Here is a 24,212-nt window from a genome sequence, read left to right as displayed (position 1 = left end):
TTTTAAGAGAGGTTTCAGAGAAGAGGACGCTTCACGTCCTTCTGATCATTACGTAGATTCATCACCTGAAGATTTTGAAGCTTTTCCGCCACAGAAAAGGAACAAGACTTCATCAGGGGAGGACTCTTTCGAGCGTCCAAGTCGCTCTAAGCATGTTCCTGAGTTGAAGGAAAGGGCATCCCCTCGCCCATCTTCCTCGCACAGGATGAGTCCTTCTCCTGATCAAGAACTTTCCCCATCAAGGAAAATGCTTTGGGAAATGCAGAAACAGTTAGCTTCCTATTTTGAGAGAAAGGAGGCAGAAACTAGTCATCGGAGGAAGGATAGGTGGCTGCCTGTTAAGAGGACTAGGCAGTCCCCGGCTCCTTCTCCGCGTTTTTCGGCCTTTGAGTCTCCTCCTAGTAGCCGACGCATTAGAGAACGTGATTACGTTCCTCATGAAAGGGCGTCTAGGAGAGACGAATTTGACAGAGACGTGAGTTGTCACACAGGCGGCCGGCGTCTTTGTCAAAAGGCCGAGAACGCTCAAGGATCCTTATCGAAAGTTCAAGCTTTGCATGTTGATGATCACGCTCGGCGTCTTAAGCAACGAAGCGCTTACCAGGACGCTCGAGAAGACGCTTTTCAAGACGCGCGGGACGCTCGCCAAGACGCTCGAGCTGACGCTGTTCAGGACGCCTACACATCAGGACGCTCAGCAAGACGCTCGAGCTGACGCTGTTCAGGACGCATGGCGTCCTACACATCAGGACGCTTCTCAGAACGCGCGGCGCCTTACATATCGGGACGCTTGCCAGGACGATCAACAGTTGAGTCCGAAGCGTCAGGATGTTTCACATGTTAAAGTGTCGAAGTCATCGCGATCTTTGAAGGGCGCTGATGACCGAGAGAAGGATTCGTCTAGTGATCTCTGCCCTACGGATGATGACGAACCAAATGCGTCAGCGTCGTCAGACTATAAGACGTTGACGGATTTACTTAAGAAATTGTTCCCAGATAATTTTCAAGCGCCCGTTCCTTGCTCTCCACCTTCACAATTTGCCTCATCGAAGGCCAGGAAGGCTCCTGGCTTCGTTAAGATGGCCACTTCGCTCTCTGCGAAGAGAGCGTTTAAGAGAGTCCAGGATTGGATGGATTCAAGGAAGGTTAAAGGGAAGACTTCGTTTGCACTTCCTCCATCTAGACTGAAAAGGGAGAGCTGGGATCTGGTACGAAAACAGGAGAAGAAACAGGATTGAAAGCACCGTCTTCTTCTCAAGGAGATTTCGCCAATTTGGTGGACGCTCCAAGGAGGTCTTATTTGTCATCGGCTAAGGTTTCCTGGACAATGACGGAGACAGATCATCACCTCAAGGGGTTATTTAAGACGCTAGAGGTGTTTAACTTTTTAGATTGGTGCCTCGGAGCTTTGGATGTTACAATCGAGGAGTCAAGACTCGATTTCGCTGGAAGAGCTTTCGAGTGTATTAGCTTGTATGGATAGAGCAGTAAGGGATGGCTCTGATGAGTTAGCATCTCATTTTGCTACAGGTCTGCTAAAGAAGAGAGCTCTCTATTGTAGCTTTGCGGCGAAAGCAGTTTCTCCCTCGCTCAGAAAGAGCGGAGTTATTATTCGCCCCCTTCTCTACGCACCTATTTCCGCAGTCCATGATTAAGGATCTGTCGGTAAACTTGCAAGAGAAAGTCAACAAGGGACCTCTTGACTCAATCTTTCAGACGACCTACTCCTCAGGCTTCTACTTCAACAGCTCCAGCAACCCAAGAAGAAATAAGCCCTTTCGTGGAGCACCTTCCTCTAGAGGTTCTTCGAGAGGAAGGGGGTCCTTCAGAGGTAAGATCTCTTCTATCAAGAAGGGAAAAAATTGACGTTTCTGCCCTTCAGGCACCTGTAGGTGCGAGACTCACCTTATTTGCTCAGGTATGGAGGACGATAGGGGCGGACACCTGGACCCTAGATGTGATCGAGAGAGGATACAAGATCCTTTCCTCTCTGCGCCTCCTTTGAGCACGAAGCCGATAGACCTGTCGCCCGCATACCAGTCAGAGAAACAACAGATCTTACTCGACCTTCTAGATCAAATGTTGGAAAGAAGGCCGTAGAAAGAGTCCTGATGCTGGATTCCCCAGGCTTCTACAACAGGTTATTCTGGTTCCGAAGCAGTCTGGGGGATGGAGACCTGTCCTAGACGTCAGCAGACTGAACATTTTTTGTAAAGAAAGAAAAAATTCAGGATGGAAACTTCTCGTCTGTGCTAGGGGCCTTAAGACCGGGATTGGATAGTGTCATTGGACCTTCAAGATGCGACTTTCCACGTCCCGATCCATCCTCAATCAAGGAAGTTCCTGAGGTTCGTCTTAAAAGGGTTGGGCAGGTCTTCCAGTTCAGGGCTCTGTGCTTCGGTCTGAGTACGGCGCCGATGGTTTTTACTTTCCTCATGCGGAATGTAGCGAAGTGGCTTCACCTATCGAAGATAAGAGTCTCGCTTTACCTGGACACTGGCTAATCAAGTCATCTTCGAAGTCAAGGTGCCTGGAGGACCTTCAGACATTACAGCTGATGAAGACCCTGGGCCTTATAGTAAATACGAGAAGTCCCATCTGATCCCCACGCAGTCCATCGTGTATCTGGGGATTCAGATGGATTCGCGGCTTTCAAGCTTTTCCATCAAAGGAACGTCAGCAGAGATGCTTAGAGAAAGTGTCAGCCTTCTCAGGGAAAGAAACATGCTCGCGAAGGAATGGATGAGTCTGCTGGGAACCATTTCTTCACTGGAGAAGTTTGTTTCCCTGGGGAGGTTGCACCTCAGGCCACTCAGTTTTTTATGGCAGAAAACTGGAAAGACAAAAAGAATCTAGACTCGACTTTGATTACTCAAAAGCGTCAAGGATCAACTGAAGTGGTGGCAAGATCCGATCAAACTCTCGGAAGGAATGTCCCTCAAACCTTTTGAGCCCCCGACCTAGTGTTGTTCTCAGACGCCTCCATGGTGGGCTGGGGAGCAAACACTAGGAAAGGAGGAAGTCGAGGGCCTCTGGGAGAGGGGAACGAGGTCCTGGCACATAAACTTAAAAGAGTTGGAGGCTATTCGGTTGGCTCTTCAGTTTCTTTGAAGAACGATTGGTGGGCCGAGTTGTCCAGATCAACTCGGACAACACTACGGCTCTCGCTTACATCAAAAAGCAGGGGGGGACACATTCTCGATCACTGTTCATGATAGCGAGAGACATCCTTCTATGGGTGAAAGCTCGGAACATAGTGATCCTAACAAGGTTCATTTCAGGAATACAAAATGTTCGAGCGGATCTTTTAAGCCGTCAACATCAGATGCTTCCCACAGAATGGACCCTACATCTAGAAGTTTGTCAAGAGCTTATGGAAGTTGTGGTACGGCCGCTAGTCGACCTCTTCGCAACCTCTAAAACGAAGAGGCTTCCGATTTATTGCTCTCCAGTTTCTTGATCCGGAAGCAATAGCGGTAGATGCCATCCTATGGGACTGGGACGGGGATGGATGTGTACGCCTTTCCCCCGTTCAAAACTCTTAGGAGAGGTAACAAGGAAGTTTGCGGCGTCGCCAGGAGCGAGAATGACTCTGATCGCCCCCTTTTGGCCCTCAAGCGATTTGGTTCACGGAGGTCATGTCTCTTCTGGTAGACTTACCCGAGAACCCTGCAGAGAGAGCCGGTCTTCTCAAACAGCCCCACTTCGAGAGGTACCACGGAAACCTCTCCGCTCTGAGGTCTGGACTGCGTTTCAGACTATCAAGAAGTTGGCCAGAGCGAGAGGTTTTTGTTTTTTCAAGATCAGTGGCAGAGGCTATTGCCAATGCGAGAAGAGCTTCCTCTCGAGCAGTTTATCAGTCGAAGTGGGCTGCTTCAGGAGATGGTGTAGGAAGAAAGGTATTTCCTCCTCACGACCTCTGTGAACCAAATCGCTGAGTTTTATACAGTCAACTTCCCTGCCAGATATATACTTAGCTATAGACTCCGTCGTCTCCGACAGAATTTCAAATTTCGCGGCACACGCTACCGGTAGGTCAGGTGATCTACCGCCCTGCCCTGGGTGGCAGGACTAGGAACCATTCCCGTTTTCTAATCAGAATTCTTCTGTCGCCCGGACCATCAACATTGTTGTTGGTTCCTCTCGATTGGTTTTTCTTTTTTCACGGCAATTGATCTTCTTGACCGACTTTTGGTGACGTATCTGGATTGTTGGATTGGCATACGCTTTTGTGGACTGTTTTGTGGACTTGTTTTGGATTTTGGAATTTTCTTAATAATGTCTGACTCTGGAATGGTGGTGAGACGTTGTGTGATGTAGGCTGTAAGGTGAGGTTGCCGAAAGCTTCGGTAGACCCCTCACACGGTATGCAAGGGTTGCAGGAGTATGAATGTTCTTTTACTAATACTTGTAAGGAATGTGAGAACTTGAGTGAGAACGAATGGAAGAATCTAACTAAGTTTATTTAAAAAAAGTTAGAGAGAGAAAGAGTGAGGAAGGCTTCTCATAGAAGTTTAGTAGTTCTAGATCTGAACTAATTCCAAGCTTGGGATCTTCCCCAAGGGTAAGTATGCTACTTCCCCTCCTTGCCATTGCGCCCCTTCTCCTATTGCAGAACCTGTAGATCCAGCAAAAAGAACTTGCGGATCTAAAAGCAGCCTTCAAGTTGATGGAAAACAAAATGGCTGCCATACAAGGTAAGGCTAGTGAATTTTCAGTGGACAGTGATATGAGTGTCCCCAGTGTAGTGGAGGGGGGCATCTGGTCGGCTCAGCAACGCTCCTAGGTCTAGACCTCTTCCAAGTTCACATGCCCAGAGGAGAAGGAATGTCGAAAGCCGAAAGGAGGTTGTGGAGAATCCCCACCGATCAGGTGTCCCTTCGGCGGTTTTCTGTGACACCCCAGACTGCCAAGGATCGCTATTGTAAAAGCGTCCTGCGGGAGTGTTTTTCGTCGTCGGGATCTTCATCTCCGAGACGTGATTGGCGAGATTCAGATCGATCTCGGCCTCTCAAGAGGAGTTGAAGGCTCCGACTATTGATTCGAGCCCAGAAAACTTCCCTGAGGAGTCTCCCTCGGGAGTGAAGAAGGCAAGAAGAGCCATTCTTTCAACCAGTGTGAGAAGGAGCAGAGGTGGAGGCTATGGACTCCTCCCCTCCTCCTTCCCCTCCTCCCGAAGAGGATAAAGAGGAGGCTACGAAGAGATTCATGATGGCGATGCAAGAACAGATTTCGTCTTTTGTAGGAGTTCTGTCAAAGGAGCCTCCTAGAAGGAAAGACACTTCCCTTCCTATCAAAAGATCCTCCAGACGTATGGAGGTATCTGCCGCCAGGATCGATACTCCTACTCCGAGGTGAGGTTTTCCGGTACGAACTTGGATGAACCGATCAGACGTCTGGCACCGGCCAGGAGTGAGGAGTCACCCAGGAGGCAGGAGCCAAGAGCCAGGAGTGAGGAGTCAACCAGGAGGCAGGAGCCCAGAGCCAGGAGTGTAGAGGCATCCAGGCAGGAGGCAGGAGCCAGGAGGCAAGAGCCAGGAGGCAAGAGGCAGGAGGCAGGAGTCAAGAGGCAGGAGCCAGGAGCCAAGAGGCAGGAGCCAAGAGGCAGGAGTCAGGAGGCAGGAGCCAGGAGTCCGGAGTCAGGAGGCAGGAGTCCGGAGTCAGGAGGCAGGAGTCAGGAGTCAGGAGGCAGGAGTCAGGAGGCAGGAGTCAGGAGGCAAGAGTCAAGAGCCAGGAGGCAAGAGTCGGGGACTCGTTCCTGGAGGTTATGACTCTTCTCCAAATAGGAGCTCCTCTCCTTCAGAACATAGGAGGTCTTGGAAGGACTCTCCCTCCAAACGTGAACTTTCTCCTTCGTCTGATCGAGGGTTAGACGAGTTGTCTGATGACGAACCTCCTGCTAATGAGGGACTATCTAGTTATAAAGTCTTAGCCTCATTATTACTTCAAGAATTTGGAGATTCTCTTAGTCCGGCGGCTCCTCCTTCTCCTCGTTCTCTCTTTTCGAGCTCGGCTACGGCAAAATCTTCGGCCTTTTTGAAAATGAAGCCGGCAATATCTATGAAGAAGGCACTCCATTCTTTAGATTCTTGGATGGACAAGAAGAAGGAGTTAGGAAAGACGGTATTCTGCATGCCTCCTTCCAAATTACATGGAAAGAGAGGTATTTGGTATGGGACAGGAGAGACTATGGGTCTTTCTCTACCTGCCTCTGCAGATGCCGACTTTTCCAATTTAGTGGAGGCCTCTAGACGTCACTCCTTAGGATCGGTCAGAGCGACGTGGAGCACTTCAGAGTTGAACCACTTTCTAAAGGGACTTTTGTCACTTTAGAGGTGTTCAACTTTCTGGATTGGTCACTCGGAGTTCTGGCCAACAAATCTAAGGATCCGGAGTTTCTTAAAACCCAGAGATTCTCCATAGCGTCCTGTCCTGCATGGACAAGGCAGTACCAGGACGGTTCGGGTGAAGTGGCTTCCCTTTTTGTGCTGCTGGTCTCCTGAAAAAGAGATCGGTTTATGGATCCCTATTATCGAAAGGGGTTTCTCCGAGCCAGAGGACTGCCTTATTGTTCGCCCCTCTATCGGATCATCTGTTTCCTTCTCAGTTGGTGAAGGATATATCTCGCTCGCTAACTGAGAAGGCGACACAAGACCTACTAACGCAAACGTCCAAGAAAGGACGCCCTGTAGTGTCGACGATTAAGAAGGACTCTCGTCCTCCTCAGCAGCCCTTTCGTGGAGGTACAGCGGCTCGTCCCCCTGCCAGAAAGAAGAGCTCTGATAAGAGAGGAAGGTCTTCATTTAGGCCCTTCAAGAAATCCAAGTGACTTGTTGCTCCTTCAAGCACCAGTGGGCGCCAGACTCCTGAACTTTGCAGGAGTATGGGCAAAAAGGGGAGCCGACCCTTGGTCAGTGTCGGTCCTAAAGAAGGGATATGTATCCCCTTCGACAACAGCCCTCCCCTAACATCTACGCCTCGGGAACTGTCAGCGAGGTACAGAGACCCGGTAATGAGAAAGACTCTCCTTCAAATGGTGGAGCAAATGTGGGAAAAAGAGGCCATCGAGCTTGTGCAGGATCCACACTCCCCGGGATTTTACATCGCCTTCCTTTTTCTAGTACCAAAGGCATCGGGGGGGTGGAGGCCAGTTCTGGACGTAAGCGCTCTGAATCGCTTTGTTCAGAAAAGAAGTTTCGCATGGAAACGTCCGCCTCAGTAATGTCGGCTCTTCGTCCAGGAGATTGGGATGGTCTCTCTGGACTTGCAAGATGCATATTTCCCACGTTCCCATTCACCATTTGTCAAAGAAATATCTTCGCTTTGTAATAGGAGACAAGATCTTTCAGTTCAGGGCTCTGTGCTTCGGTCTGTCTACAGCTCCACAAGTATTCACCAACCTGATGGCGAATGTGGCAAGATGGCTTCACCAGAGGGAATAAACATCTCCCTCTACTTGGACGACTGGCTGATCAGGGCCAAGTCGGAGATTCAGTTGCTTGGAGGACTTAGAAGTAACAAGGAAACATGATAGATTCGCTAGGAGTTGCTCGTCAACCTCGAGAAGTCCCACAGCTGATCCCCAGCCAGAACTTGGTCTATCTGGGGCATTCAGATGGTATTCTCGGGGTTTTCGAGTATATCCTTCGCGAGAAAGAATCACTCAGGGTTTGTCGAGAATCTCGAGCTTCTTAAGAGAGAAAGAACAGCTCAGCGAGGGATTACCTGAGCCTTTTGTAGGGACCCTGTCCTCACTGGAAAAGTTCTTCTCTCTGGGGAGACTTCACCTTCGCCCTCTTCAGTTTTTCTCAAAGAGGTGTGGAGTTGGAAGACGGGACAACTCTCGGACATCTTCCAACTTCCACAAGAAGTAAAAGATCATTTGAAGTGGTGGATCCCTCCGCTTCAAAAGAACGAGGGCGTATCGCTTGCCCTGCAGAACCCAGACCAAGTGTTATTTACCGACGCTTCGGAGTCGGGATGCGGGGAGCGACGCTAGGAGCAAGGGAGGGTGTCAGGCACCTGGACAAAGGAACAGGTGTCCTGGCACATCAATTGCAAGGAACTTGTGGCCATACACCTAGCCTTAAAGTTCTTTGAAGAGATAGTCAGAGACGGGGTGATACAGATAAACTCGGACAACACCACGGCTCTGGCTTACATACGCAAGCAAGGAGGCACGCACTCTTTCTCCCTCTATCAGTTAACAAGACTGTTAACCTGGACGGAAGAAAGAGGCATAACTCTCCTCACCAAGGTTTGTTCAAGGATCAAGAATGTGAGAGCGGACAGACGAGCAGGAGGAATCAGGTCCTTCCCACAGAATGGACTCTACACGAAGAAGTGTGTCGAAGTCTTTGGTCCCGTGGGGGGAGAGGACCTCACATAGACCTGTTTTGCGACGTTCCTCTCCAAAAGAATAGATCTTTTGCTCTCTAGTGGGATAAGATCCGAGAGCCTTCGCAATAGACGCTTTCTCATGGATTGGTTCGGGTGTGGACGCATACGCCTTTCCCCGTTCAAGATCCTGGGGGAAGTGCTCAGGAAGTTCGTAGCTTCGAAGAGCACGAAGTTGACGCTAATAGCCCCATTTTGGCCAGCCCAGGAATGGTTCACGGAGGTACTGGAGTGGATAGTGGACTTCCCCAGATCGCTTCCAAACAGACCAGATCTACTCAGACAACCCCACTTCGAGAGGTTTCATCACAACCTCCCAGGTCTCGCTCTGACTGCCTTTCGACTATCGAAAGACTTGTCAGAGCGAGAGGCTTTTCTCGCAAGGCTGCGGGCTCTATCGCTAGAGCCCGCAGAGCTTCGACGAGAAGAGTATACCAGTCAAAGTGGGAAGTCTTTAGGAGGTGGTGTAAGGGTCAGAAGCTGTCCTCCTCCAGTACCTCTATAGTGAATATTGCCGATTTCCTCCTCTTTCTGAGAGAGGAATCACACCTATCTGTCTCGACAATAAAGGGATACAGAAGCATGCTGTCTTCAGTATTTAGGAATCGAGGCCTAGACATTGCTAGCAACAAAGATCTACACGATCTAATTAGATCTTTTGAGACTTCTAAGGCAGCTACTCCTAGAACACCTAGTTGGAATCTAGACGTGGTCCTGAAATTCCTTTCATCGGATAAATTCGAGCCTTTACATCTGGCTTCCTTCCGCGACGTCACTAGGAAATGCTTGTTCCTGGTGGCTCTCGCTACAGCCAAGAGGACGAGCGAATTACACGCTCTGGATTCCACGGTGGGGTTCAAAGGAGATGCTGCCATCTGTTCTTTCCAGACAATGTTTCTGGCAAAGAACGAAAACCCGTCAAAACCGTGGCCCAGAAGTTTTGAGGTAAAAGGCCTATCTAACCTTGTAGGCAGAGAGATAGAGAGATCTCTCTGTCCAGTGAGAGCTCTTAAATATTATTTAGAGAGGAAGAGACAGATGGGAGCTTGTCAACAAGGTCTTTGGTGTGCGGTGAAGAACCCAAAAGACATGTCCAAGAACGCCTGGCTTTCTTTGTGAGAAGCGTTATTACGGACGCTCACAAGAACTGCTCGGAGGAATCCTTCGGTCTTCTAAAGGTCAAGACTCATGAAGTGAGGGCAGTAGCAACGTCTTTGGCGTTCCAAAAGAATATGTCTCTAAAGAATATCATTGAGACTACATATTGGAGGTGCAATTCAGTGTTTGCATCTCATTATCTGAAGGATGTGAGAGTGACCTATGAGAAGTGCTTCTCCGCTAGGTCCTTTTGTATCAGCAGATACAGTACTGGGTCTTGGAGCAAAGACTGATCCTTAATTTTGTGTTTTTATCGTACATAAACCCTCTTGTCAGATATGTGCTTGGTTTTCTATTAGCAAGCTCACTACTGTCGCACGGGAGCATAGTGTCATTGCTGGTAGGGGATCAAGGGTATGTATGGCTAGTAGGGGAGTACAAAATTTTTTTTTTGTATATTTTGTAATGAAAGTGTAATTATGTTTCGAGTTTTTTGGTTTGTAAGGAGTTCGGGGAGGATAACTCCTTACAATCTTAGAACTAACATGGATGTTAGGATCAGGTGATCGGGATCGGTTTTGTGCTCCTTGAACAAGGTGTATTGTCATGTTAGTGGAATAGCACCCAATGACAAAGGCCTTTAGGCTCTGCGAGTAAGTGGATAAGCCCACCCATTGGAGACCCACAAGAACTCTTAGCCATAGAATCAATATCTCGCTGAGGCTCTTGAGGCTAAGCAGACTCCAGGCAGTAGCCGCGAAGTCTTCAGCCTAATAAGGTAGGAACCAAGGTTTATTAATACCTACAACATATGTTGTTTACCTGTCTATTTCAGTAGTTAGCTGTCTCTTAACCCACCACCAATGGTGCTAATCAGCTAAGTATATATCTGGCAGGGAAGTTGAATGTATAAAAAATGATATTGTCATGTTACAATAAAGTTTTATACATACTTACCTGACAGATATATACGATTAATGGCCCACCCAGCCTCCCCGCAGGAGACAGGTGGAAGAGAAGAATTCTGATTAGAAAACGGGAATGGTTCCTAGTCCTGCCACCCAGGGCAGGGCGGTAGATCACCTGACCTACCGGTAGCGTGTGCCGCGAAATTTGAAATTCTGTCGGAGACGACGGAGTCTATAGCTAAGTATATATCTGTCAGGTAAGTATGTATAAACTTTATTGTAACATGACAATATCATTTTCTCCTGCATTTGAGAAATGTGGACAAACTAGCAGTGCCCACAATAAAAGGAAACAAGAGTATGCTGTCAGCTGTCTTCCATCACAGAGGATTAGACCTGACAAATGATAAAGATCTTCACGATCTTTTGAGATCGTTTGAGACAACCAAAGTACTACAACCGAAGGTTCCATCATGGAACCTTGATGTAGTTCTAAGGTTCTTGATGTCGGCTCCCTTTGAACCTCTGCATGCTGCCTCATTGAGAGACACTACTAGAAAGGCGATTTTCCTAACTGCTCTTGCCACGGCAAAAAGGGTTAGTGAAATTCAGGCAATTAGTAAATATGTGGGTTTCAGAGGACACAGTGCAGTGTGCTCCTTGGATCCTAATTTCTTAGCGAAGAAGTGAGAAACCCATCTAACCCCTGGCCAAAAACTTTGAAATCAAGGGGTTAGCAGAGTTCATCGGACAAGAACCAGAGAGAGTCCTGAGCCCTGTCAGGGCTCTCAAATTTTATATGCAAAAGACCAAAGATTGTCGGGGTCCTTCTGAAAATTTATGGTGTTCTGTTAAGAGAACCGACTTTCCTATGTCGAAGAATGCACTGGCATTCTTTTTACGAAGCACCATCAGGGAGGCCCATGCGTTCCCTGCTCGGATGGTGATATGAAGCTTTTGAAAATAAAAGCCCATGAAGTGAGAGCTGTTGCAACTTCAATGGCAATTTCGAAAGAAATATGGCACTTAATGATATCATAGCGCTACTTTTGGCGAAGCAATCTGTGTTTGCTTCACATTACCTGCGGGATGTGAAGACGGCATATGAGAACTGCGAGTTGCTTGGACAATACATATCCGCAGAAATGGTGTTGGGGGCAGGGAGCAGCACAAATACTATCCTATAGAAAAGGGGTAGGTGTGCTTTTAATTTTGGTGTTGGTTTATGGTTGAAGGGTTAGTAGCTTGAGGCGCTTTCCCTTTCTTTAGCCTAGAAGTTATGGGACTAACTTCGATAGGTTAGGTCAGGTGGTGGTTTTTAGCTTCGTTGCCCTCACAGTATGGTCAATATGGTCTAGTCACATTGTGGTCACTCCGCCCCCCGTGACAGATCATCTAGAGCGCACCTACTACACGTCACTACCTTGTTGGCAACTCTAGTAAAGCAAAAGCAGACTTCGGTGACAGTAATCAAGAAGTCAGCTATGCTAACAGGTAAGGAATCAAGATGTCAATCATCTGCACTTGAGGTGTTTCCTAATCCTTCTATTCTGTCCCTTCCCACCTCCAATGGTGGGATTCAGCTATATATATATCTGACAGGTAAGTTTCATGAACAAAATGTTATTGTTATGATACAATAAAGTTTGTTCATACTTACCTGGCAGATATATATAATTAAAGTACCCACCCACCTCCCCTCAGGGGACAGTGGTATGAAAAATCTGAATAGAAAATGGGAATGATTCCTGATATCCGCCTCCCAGCGGCGGGAATGGGTACTAACCACCTGGCCGCCCACTGCGTGTGCCGGGAGTTTTGAAATTCTGTCGGACGTCGGAGAATACAGCTATATATATATCTGCCAGGTAAGTATGAACAAACTTTATTGTATCATAACAATAACATAATTGGTAACACTGGACTCAACAGATCCGCGCATCTTACTGCTACGCAACTGTACATTAGTTATGTGAAAATGGTGCTAGTAGTACAAATTATAGTGATTGTATCATTAAAAATATCAAAGTAAACGAAGTCGCAAAGCAGATTCTATGTCATGTTTTTCCTAAACACATAGCCTAAAAAGAAAACATTATTTTGTTTCATCGCTGACACAAACCCTAACAATGCAGAGTACATATGATCATTCTAAACTATTAATTACTACCAGAATAACAATGATATTTTGTATTGAAAATGAATGTTACGTATATTCCAAACATTATTACTACCATGACTAGTACTATTAAAATTTCGAAAGATAATCTTTCTGTGAATGCTACCATAATTTGATTTTCATATACGTACATACATTTTGTCAGCTGGCTGGCCTCGCATAGATAAAAGTTGATTTCACTAATATGAAATTACTCTAAGAATAGCCTTTTTATTATGAAGATATGACAGAGAGAGAGAGAGACTGTTGCTTGATTAGGTTGTAACATTGACAGATATCCATCAGCAAAAGTTGAATAATAGTTGTGCATTGAGAATAATGACCATTTTAATAAAACTGTTGTTTTATTGTATCTAATCATATTACGTACATGTATTATTACCATATTATAGTATTATGATATGAACATAGCGATCTACCATTTGCATTCTGGTTTTGTTTACATTCAGAGATATGCCTATAATATATAAGGTGAGAATGGTTTTATTTCCTTTATTGTCAGTTAACATCATAATGTGAATCTGTTCATGTATGTTGGTGGTTATCGCACTGCAACTAGGCTTAGCCTACCAGTGAATGTCATACATATACCTTGAATAGGCTATTTATTATGAAGATATGCCAGTAATATATAAGGTGAGAATGGTTTCATGTATGCTGGTGAATATCGGACTGCGGCCGAGACTTAGCCTACCGATAAACATCGCATACGCAACACGTTTGTCCCGCGATGCTGCAATTCATGCCAGTGATATAGCATGAGTAGCGGTCCAAGAAAAAACCCGTGAATGACTGAATCCGTGATTGCTGATCCGCGACTAAGCAATGCCCCACTGTAATCCATTTACTAATTGATTTCTTTTATTTTTCTAAAAAGTGAGATCTCTTCTTTATGTACCGTATATTTCGGCGTATAAGTCGACCTGAAGATAAGTCGACCCCCCTATTCTGAGTAAATTTTTATGATTTTAACTAATATCGGGTGTATATTAGTCGACCTATAAAATGTGAGGCCAACCGTACGCTCAAAATAAGCTGCAGGTAAAACGTATCATATAAAATAACCTGATTGCTATTACGGTACATACGTTGCTCTACTTACCATATGTAAAACAGGTAATATACTCGGTATGTTAACAAAATCTGTGTAACATATAAAGATGAATACCTGCCAATATGATTAGAAATCACGAAACGAAAGATACGTTACTCGAGTGCAATGTAAACAAACAAAGCGCTAACTAACGCTGCATAACAGCCTACGTATATATGTATGTACAAACTGCCACTCAAGTTAATGTTTGATGAATTGTTTAATTCTCAAGTGACGATGACTCAAGTAATTTTGAAGGATTTTAAATTCATATTTACCATTAAATACACATTTTTTATTTTATTTTATGTGATAAATAAAATGTCATACCATAAATGTTTTTTGTTGAACAATACCCCGGTAAATACAAAACTGTCAGAGTGAACGCATCCTTCTCAATACGGTACTACAAAGGTAATGGATGTTCTAATGTATTATTATTGTCGTATTACAGTGTGAAATGTTTTTGTTTTTAATTACTGGTATTTACATAACATAGTTACCTCAAAAAGGCTGTCATTTTTTATTAGCCAACTGCAAAGCCTGGATTCCTGTACAAATATGCCAAAATAATAAAGATTCACTTTTTGTTACCGTTAGATAAGTCGACCCCCTAATTTTGGCATGATTTTTTTGGGGCTAAAGGGTCGACTTATACGCCGAAATATACTGTATTTTTCCTTTACCTTCTCTCACTTCCTTGAATTTCAAGTCACTGGCCCCTGTGCCCTCGTTCCATATGAATAGGGCTCACCGTCTGAATAAATAAGTAAAATAAAATTCTAATTTTAGCTCCAGAATTAAGACAAAATATGAGTTAGTTAATACACAAATGAATTTTTTGGGAGGCTCTATTATTGTCTAAAACATAGTTATTTGCCTTTCTTTCAGGAGGAAGCCTTCCAGCACCAGTTGAAAAGAGTGACAAGAACTCCAAGACGATAACCGAGTATGCCTTCAACGATGAAGGGAAGAAGATCAAGGTGAGAGGGAGGGGGGGTCCCAGTATTTCAGGTGACAAAATAGGCAGGTGCACAGGGGGAAAGGGGAGTGTTGGAAATTCATTAGATTTTACAATTTATAATGAATACAGCTGAATCAACTTTTAATCATCAGATTTTCTTTTTGACACAAAAGTCATCCTATCTATGGCTAATCACTGAGTCGGCTGTATTGCTAATGCAGACAGACACCACCACTTAAAAACATTCAGTGATATACACAAACGGGATCGCAAATTAAAATTTGCCACCCAGAAGTTTAGATTTTGTATCCCTATTCTATAAAGTACAGTACTTTATGTACAGTGAATTGTGTTCAGGATGAAAAAACGTACTGTGCTGTACAGTACCGACTTTATATCATACTGTGCTTAAGTAAGTGTGAAGGGTAAAGTAACCAAGTTACAAACAATAAAGAACACAAACAACTGTCGAGAACGTACCATATTTGCACGAAGGTTATGTCTGTACCGTCTGTAGTTGGTATTTTTCAACAGTGGTGACACAATCTTTCATTGCAGATCACCAGCTCGTACCGCATTGAGAAGGTTCGCGTGGCGAGGACTATTGCCAAGAGGAAGACGTGGGCTAAGTACGGCATCAGTAAGAATGACAAACCTGGGCCCAACCCAGCCACAACTATCACTGCTGAAGACGTCTTCATGCACGTGAGTATGGTTTCTCTACTCTTTGTAGGGGTCAAGTGCACCTCACTTAGTGTACTGTAGGCGTTATTAGGAGGTGCGTACAATATGCATTAGGCTTCTAGCTGCACTCCCTCCTCAGCCTTTTACTTTAATTCCATTCACACTTTCTTCCATCTTGCTATCTGACATCTTTTTTTTTTTTGTAATGCAATTGTGGGAGTTTCACTTAGTTTTACCTTTAGGTTTAGATCTTTGTACTATTCTTTGGATCTTTATCTTGCTGTGTAACCTCTCCAACTCCCTCTTTTAACTGTCTGAAGTGCAGAATGGCTAAAATTAGCCCAGGGCTGGGCTTTTTAGCCTAAAAATTTTATGATTCATTCTCTCATCTGTTCGTAGTGTATATTGAGATGTGGATGAGCCATTATTCAGGCTTATAGTTGCCCAATTAGGTTGTAATATAGTGTGAATTGACAGACATTGCTTAAAAAAACTTACTTATTAGGAAATATTAAAACATATCAGGAAATATATAAAACTCCATCAGTATGATAAAATAACTAACCTCTCCTTTTCGACAGTTCTTGACAAACAAGGAGGAGGACCAGAACGAGCAAGAAGATCTGAAGAAGAAGCTCTTGGACCAGCAGAAGGGTCAGGTCAAATGCCGTCTGTGCAAAGAAGACCATTGGACCAAGCAGTGTCCTTACAAGGACAAGTTGGAGCCCTTGCGTACGTCTCTGCTGGTATGTACCTTGTGTCGTCCTTTTAGGGGTATAAGTGCCATAGCTGCAGCTCATGCATTACTTAAGAGTCTTCGCAACATCTCTTCCATGGCCCTGTTCATATTCTTTTTCTTCTCTCGCTTTCCTCAACCCTCTCCGAACAAAGTTTTAGTAGAGCAGCTGCGAGGGTTTCCTCCTGTTACACTTTCAGATCTTTTCATTGTCATTTTCCATGTCCTTATAGGTCCCAACGCTTGACTCGTTCTAAATGCTGCACAGTATTCTGTTCTGTATCTTGGATCTTTGTGGAAGGGTTATATTGTTATACTATAAAGTAGTTTTATGAGACCTCTGTCAGATAGATATTGATGCTGATTTCATTGCAATTTTATAACGAATATTAGTCAGAAATCCCCTTAAGCATATAATGAAAATAACTGTTAGTATTTGCCATATTTTTAAACAGAAACTGATTTTTTCATACATTCAACTTCCCTGTCAGATATACTTAGCTATAGACTCCGTCGTCCCCGATAGAAATTCGAATTTCGCGGCACACGCTACAGGTAGGTAGGTCAGGTGATCTACCGGCCTGCGCTGGGTGGCATGAATAGGAACTATTACCTTCTAAGGACAGATTTTTCTCTATCGTTTGGACTGTAAACATACGTTTACGGTTCCTCCTGATTTGATTTCGTGTTTCATCGCCATCGATCTTCTGGGCTGTCTTTTGCAGGGAAGTACTGGGTCTTTGGTTTGGCATACGCTTTTTATTAAACTTTTTAATGAATTTCGCTTCGAAATTTCGAAGAAAATACTAAGTGAAACTACCGAAATCATCGGTAGACACTCACATAGTTTGCCATAAAGAGAATTATTAATATTTATTCATTATTACATGTAATAAAGGTTACAACTTTATTAAGGAAATATTAAACTCTAATTTCCTACTTTAGGAAGTCAGAAAGCATATAACTAGATACGCTTACTTTATAAGCTTTTTTAATAGCGTTTGTGCTAACGAGCAGTTAGAGTATTAGCAGTACTAGTAGTTGTTGCATCCTCATCACCTTCTTACTCCTCAGAAACTACAAATTTATATATGCAAATTGAAGATAAATGGATAGCTCAAATGCAAGCTTTTAAAAGGTAAGAAGGAATATAGTGTTCCCCCAATCCATTGCAATGGGGGAGGGTGCGTCTGATCGGCTCTGTCTCGCTCCCAGGTCTAGACCTCTTCCAAGCTCACAAGCCCAGAGGAGAAGGAATGTCGACAACCGCAGGGGGTTTCCAGAGAATCCCCACTGATCAGGCGTCCCCTCGGCAGGTTCTGTAGAACGTCCCAGACTGCAAGTTCGCCATTGGGAAAGGCGTCCTAATGTAAATGTGTTCCCCTTATTATTATCGTGTTGACGGATAAGGAGAAGAAAGTTCAACGGCGTGATTCAATGAAGATGCAAGATAATCTCGTCGTAGATATCGGAACCTCAGAGAGATATCTTTCGATAACAGTTGCGTAGAGGCATTGCCCTATCCTGTTTTCGTCCCCGTACAAATAGACGGAGGCTCTATCCCATGGGGTTTGAAAGAGTTATTTCAACAAATTCCTCATCGGTACATTTATATGAAAATATATCTATTCTGAGAAGAACGAATTAGATATTAAAGAATATATGTTGATCGAATGAATTATGGATCTCGGTTAATGATTAAACATACATATATAATTTTTAAGCTTCTAGCTCCTCAGTACATTGAAGCGCGCCTGAAACACGCCTGAAACAAGGCTCGAGGCGCCTGAAGAGCCTGGAACGAGGCGCAAAGCGTCTGAAGAGCCTGAAATGAGGCGGCAAAGCGCCTGAAGAGGCTGAAATTGAGGCGCAAAAGCGCCTAAAGAGCTGAAATGAGGCTCAAAGCGCCTAAAAGAGCCTGAATCGAGGCGCAAAGCGCCTGAAGAGCCTGAAGAGAGGCGAAAAAAAAGCGTCGGAGGCTCCTCAAAGGAGTCGCAAATCGCCTGAAGCTCCTGAAAACAGGCTCGGAGTGCCTGAAGCGCCTGGAAGCGCTTGAAGCGCCTGAAACAAGGCTAAAAGCGCCTGAGGCACCTGAAATGAGGTGCAAAGCGCCTGGAACGATGTGCAAGGCTTCTGAAGTGCCTCAGATGAGGCGCAAAGCGCCTGAAAGCCTGAAGCGCCTGAAACGAGGAGCAAAGCGCCTGAGATGAGGCGCTAAGCGCCTGAAGCTATAAGGTGAAAGACATTCGAGGATTTCTCCTGATAAGGACGGGAGTTGTTGCACAGGCGGCCGTCGCCCTTCTCAGGATAGTCTTAATGCAAGTAATGGCAAGAGCAAGATCGGTTTTTTTTTTTCATGGCGGGGGGACTCAAGATTCGCACAGGCGGCCTTAGCCCTTGTCAGGTTAGAATCGGTTACTGCTAAAAGCCCTTCACCTTACGGAAGGAGGCGCTCTCCTCCGGTTGCTCATTCTTCTCCCAACTTGATGGACAGGAAATGGAAGATAGATTGGAATTGGAAGCCAATAAGGGAGCAGGTCTCTCAGTTTATAAGACCTTAGCGACTTTTTTTATTGAAAAAAATTAGTTCATTACTAATAAGACGATATTAAATCTTCCTCCTTCTAAAATAATGCAACCAACCATTTACAGAAAGAGTGGCAATCGTTTGCAAATTGAACAAGGTTCGTACGAGCTCTCATTCATTGATTAGAGGCTCTTCCAGATAATAGAGGCGTAGAATACGGCCTTATCTCCAAGAGAATAAAAAATTTGAGGGATTCTCTTCGATCCGAGAGTTTTCATTGCGATCTCTTTCGACTAATGCTAATTCGTGTTTATTGACGAAAAGAACGGAGAGGGCAAAATTTCCATTCTCTCTCCGCATCGGAGAGGAAAGAATGTAGAAGGAAGACTTGCTGCATACGACTGCTGAATGACAAGTCATATACGCATACCATAGTTTGCCTTTGTGGTTCGCTACGAAATTATCTATATCCTTACAGGATTTTCCTGGTAAGGACTTCGCTTAAAAAGTTTGTTACGACAATACCTACTCAGCTTCGGTATTTAACAGAGGTTGTTTGGCTTAAATTGGCATTATTGAGAGCTTCCTTAGGCTCGGGAATAATTTTATTATATTCCTTCATTAAATGAAGTAACTGGCAACTCACGATGAATGCAGCCAGGCAGCGAGCGAGACGGCCGGGCTGTCATTGTAAGCGTAAGGCCAATACAGTACCATCCAGGTCTCGGTCATTAGCAGTCGGTTGCATCTCTCTCTCCAACGGGATGGAATGGTTAACCGTATATTCCCCCTACAATCATGGACTTAGTCTCGAATGGAGGGATAGTTAAGTAACATAAAATAAAATATTGTCTGCCTTTTGCTAAGAAGCTTTCAATAAGAAAGATATTAAAACCTTTCAATGCTGTTTACCGTAGGGAACATTATTAAAGGATTCTAACACAGCAGAACATTATTTATTATTAATAATGCTCCTCATGCTTACGAAAGCTATGGCTTATTAGAATACATGCTTAGTGAGAAGATGGATGTAGTAGAGAATTCACTTTAAGACTAGGGTATGGTCAAGTCTTTCGAGAAACGCACACAACCTTTTTAGAATCGGATATTGCTCAAGAGAAGATGGATGAGTGGAATGGGAAACATTCTCTTCGTGGCAGAAATGGTTTCCCTGAATAGAATATACTACGTATATAAGAGTTTTTTCCTACTAAGAAACGGAAATTACATGTGTAAGGATGTCGGGTACCATAAAGGCACAGATGTTCTGGCACATAACATAAAGAGTATTAGAAGAAAGCGCCGGTCTGAAGCGCCAACCTGGCGCAATGCGCCAGAAGCGCCAGCCTGGCGCAATGAGCCAAGAGCACCATCCAAGATATTTTCTCGTTTTAGCGAGTTATTAACATGAGAGTCCAGTAGCCTCTCAGACAGCACGCTCGGTAACGGCAAGATTCGTTCTGATTTCGTTACCCATTTAATCACTTAGGCCAATTCCACGACTCTCTCATATCGCAAAGAGCATTGAGAATCTCTTTTTTTCGCTCCTGTTCGCGTTAACAAAGAGAACCTATTTGGAAAAAGAGGTTCGATGCAAGATTTTGCATGTCCGTGAGAACCTTCTCGATCAACGATAATAACTGTTATCATATGTCGAACATTTATTGCAAAGAGTTGTGAGAACCTACGGAAAGTCTTCTTCATAGACTCTTAGCAAGGTAGAAGACGAACAGGCTTCCTGTAGACTGCTTCCTTTTCCTTGAACCAAGAGATAAGTAGCAATATACACCATCTTTATTTTATAGAAAGGGGAATAAACCTTAGTTTTTTTTTTTCCCTAAATATAAATGCTTTACAGAATTTAAGATAAAGGGCGTCAAGAAAGAGAGGTATAATACTTTATGCCTCATTTTGGCCTTAGAGGTTGGAATTCACAGAGGTCACGTTCCTTCCTCACAGCATGTTTTGGAAAGTCTTTTCCTCAAGACAGTCTGAATATTCTATCAGCATCTATTACAAATGGACCTTAACAACCTCTCCACTCTGAGTCAGTCTTCGTGCAGACTGACCAGAAGTGGACATGAATGAGAGGATTTTTAAAGGTGAATGACAATAGTCATAGCCAGGACATAGAATTGCTGCAGATCGTGTTTGATGGAAGAGGAAACTGTCCTCTTCCGATACCTCTGTGAACCACATATAGGTTTTTTCTTCCTTTTCAGAGGGAAGAATCAACTTTATATATATCTGCTATCAAAGAGCACAGTAAAAGGCTATACTCTGTCTATACAAGGAGAATTAGAGGTAGCAGAGGATTAAGATCTTCAGGATCTGATACATACCTCAAATCGACAAGAGTAGGATATCATGTACCAGTTACATCCGAGTTACGACCTGCGCGAGTTACGTCACCCGTACTTACGACAGTGTCCGACAGGGGTCTATTTTTTTATATTTGGCAGCGCGGTAGCGTAGTGCGTGCGGCGCGGTATGACAGTTACGACGGCGCCGGCAGCACAGCATCCCAGACAGACTCATCCCAACCACCTCACTCACTGTCTAGACATTGTAGCAGTACTGTAACATTGTAGCAGGAACATTTTTTCATTACACCTTTGCCATGGCCCCTAAGAGAAAGTCTGACTCATCAGAATGCAATTCTGCCAAGAAAGCTAGGAAGGCACTGACGTTGGAGATGAAGATGGACGTAATCAAGAAATATGAAGGTGGAATGAAAGTTAATTGTATAAGCAGAAGTCTCCATCTCTCCCACTCCACGGTCTCCACCATTCTAAAGGACAAGGAAAGGATTAAGGACGCAGTGAAAGGAGCAGCCCCAATCAAGGTCTACATTATCACCAAACAGCGTGAAGGGACCGATAGCAGACATGGAAAAGTTGTTATTTACGTGGCTGGAAGATAATAGACAAAGAAATGTGCAAGTGATGTTGCGAGCAGTGCAAAGAGCAAGGCAACAAGTTTATTTAAAATGTTTAAAAGAGAAAGGAGGTGAAGAATATGCTTCGTTGGAGTTTTATAGCGAATGATGGGTGGTTTCGTAGATTCCGAGATCGGTACCAAGTGCACCATGTTCTGACGAAAGGCGAGGCTGCTAGCAGTGATGCGCCTGCTGCTAAAGGCATTCGTTGAAGAGGAATTAAGCAACGTCCGAGGAAAAATTGTTAGCTTGGCAAAGCAACTTGAGTTAGGATGTGATGAAGAAGAAATTGAAGAACTGATAAGTGAAGAACCTGAGGAATTAACAAATGAAGAACTGTTAGCAATAGAAGAAGAAAGGAAAGCTGAAGAAGAAAGAAGAGAGGAAGAAAGGAAGTTGTAGAAGAGGAGGCAGCACGAACGAAAGTTTACTGTAAAGGGATTATCGGAAGCCATACAAATGCTTAATACAATGCTGCATAAATTGGAAGGAATGGATCCGAATGTTGAACGGTTTGGCCCGGATAGAGAGATCTATGCAAGAAGTAATGAGGCCATACAAAGAAATCTACGATGAAAAGAAAAAGCAGAAGATCCAATGACACTTAGCATGTTTGTCAAACGAACACAAAAGCCCTCCTCATCCAGCATCGAAGCCACCCCTCCCCTACATCGGCCAGCGCAGTAACAACCCCTTCCCCATCCCCTGCTCGCCTGACTTAACAGCTGATCTTTCTTTCGACCGTGCGTATGAAGAAAGTGTTGATGACGTCGAACCAAGCACCAGTGAACATTAATTTTGAGTGTTGTTTTTGCTTATTTTTTTACATGCATATGTATTTTCTATTTTGTACTAAAGCTGTATGTTCTATTTTTTGAACTGTAACTTTTCTATTTTCGTATTTTGATCTTCATTTGTATTTTTGTATAATAAATTCAACTGCAGTAATAAATATTTTATTTCTAAAACCATATTATATTAAGATGTCTTTGGTACTAGTTCATATCAACTAAGCAACTGAAAAAAAAAGCTAAATACATTGCACCTACAGTATATTAAAAATATCTCTATGATAAAATGATAAAAGTAAACGAACTAAAAGGCATAAAAATGATAAATACATAAACAGCTTGTACGTATAGTACAACAGTAATATATTCAACAGAAAAAGTATGATAAAAGTGAAACTAAAAGGCATAAAAAAAATTATAAATAAACAGCTTGTATATACATATGTACAGTAAATATTATTCAACAGAAAAGTATGCTAAAATATATAAAAGTGAACTAAAAGGCATAAAAATGATAAATAAACAGCTTTTATATACACAATAATATTATTCAACAGAAAAAGTTACTTAAAAATGCAACACTTCATATCATATGTCCTCGAGTACAGTATAATCTTCCACTTTAACCGAGTACTTATAATCCACGTGTCGGCCATTTTGGCTGGTATTTCGACTAACGACCATTCTGACATACGACCTGTTGGTCGGAACGGATCTAGGTCGTAACTCGGATGGTAACTGTACTTCGAATGGGATCTTTTGTGGCTTCAGATTCCGTGTTCCGACAAGATGGAACTGCTCCTCATCAAACTTCTTTGAGAAATTTTATGAGGGAATTCTTTGTTTTCTCTTGGCCCTTAACTACCAAGAAGACAGGTGAATTTTTTGTGCATTGGAATCTCGCATCAGATTTAATGGAGACTCGGCAATGGGTTCTTGCCAGCATAGTATGTCTGGCAAGAGAACTAAAACCCTCTATTCCTGACTCAACGATTTCAGATAGAAGTTTCGTTGCCCAGGCAGGGTACTTACGTTTTCACCTACATAAGAAGAGATGGTTTAAACGTTTTTGCCTACAAAGTCTTTGGGATGCGATGAGGGTTCGAAATGCTTCCCAGAAGGTATTCAGAGAGATACAGTAAAGAGCTAGAAATCAGGAGTCCTCCCAATTTCAGCTCGGAGTCTCCTTCGACTTCCAAGCCCCTTCCCTTCCTTCGGACAAGGATAGGGAAGATTCTGCAACTAGGAACTTCATCAGCAAGTAAGAAGAGATCTCGTTAGCAACGGAAGGATTCAAGAAGGATCCTCCTCGGAGGAAGACTCTTATCTCTCGTACTGTTAGATGTCCTATCGTCTAATGGATGTAGTTTACTACAATCACCTTCCCTTGCCGGAGAGGCCAGAAGCTCAAAGTGGAAGAATTTCTTCCACCCTTCTCCAATCTCCTGATAAACCATTGTGGAGTTTCAGGACTTTCGGACAATGTAGCGCCAACCAGGCGCCAAATGCCAAACAGGCGTAAAAACGCCAGAGGCAGACAGTTTCAGGGGAACACTGTCATTGTCTGATGAAGAGAAAGAGGGGGCCTCCAACCTAGCGCAGATGCGCTGGAGGCGAACAAGTCAGACAGATAAGAGTGTCTGATGTGGGCATCGCCAGACATCCTTGGGACTCTACAAGCTCGAAGCTCCAGCAAGTGGAGAGGAGTCAGCCAGGGGCCAGACGCCAAATAGTGCCAGTCTGGAGCCAGGCGCGAAGCTACTTCCAGCGCGAGGCGCCAGCCATGAGTCAGGCAAAAAGCGCCTTCCAGGAGCTAGGCGGCCAACCAAGTGTCAGGCAGGCGCGAGGCGCCAGCCAGGCTCGAGGCTCCAGCCAGGCTCGAGGCTCCAACCAGACT

General features: G+C 44.2%; 1 protein-coding gene across 1 annotated transcript in view; it reads left to right on the top strand.

Annotated features, from left to right (window-relative positions):
• The first annotated feature begins 730 nt into the window (after nucleotides 1-730).
• The window catches only part of LOC135204586 (eukaryotic translation initiation factor 3 subunit G-like), a 34,508-nt gene continuing 11,026 nt past the window's right edge, over nucleotides 731-24,212 (top strand). Inside the window, exons 1-5 of the mRNA XM_064234739.1 lie at nucleotides 731-822; nucleotides 1,717-1,831; nucleotides 14,548-14,658; nucleotides 15,198-15,344; nucleotides 15,905-16,069. Coding sequence (XP_064090809.1) covers nucleotides 731-822; nucleotides 1,717-1,831; nucleotides 14,548-14,658; nucleotides 15,198-15,344; nucleotides 15,905-16,069 — 630 coding nt within the window. The remainder of the gene's footprint in view (nucleotides 823-1,716; nucleotides 1,832-14,547; nucleotides 14,659-15,197; nucleotides 15,345-15,904; nucleotides 16,070-24,212) is intronic.

This window comes from Macrobrachium nipponense, chromosome 47 (genome assembly GCF_015104395.2).
Source record: "Macrobrachium nipponense isolate FS-2020 chromosome 47, ASM1510439v2, whole genome shotgun sequence".
NCBI lineage: Eukaryota > Metazoa > Arthropoda > Malacostraca > Decapoda > Palaemonidae > Macrobrachium > Macrobrachium nipponense.
The sequence above is the reverse complement of the archived record's forward strand: the minus strand, read 5'-3'. Positions and strand labels throughout refer to the sequence as shown.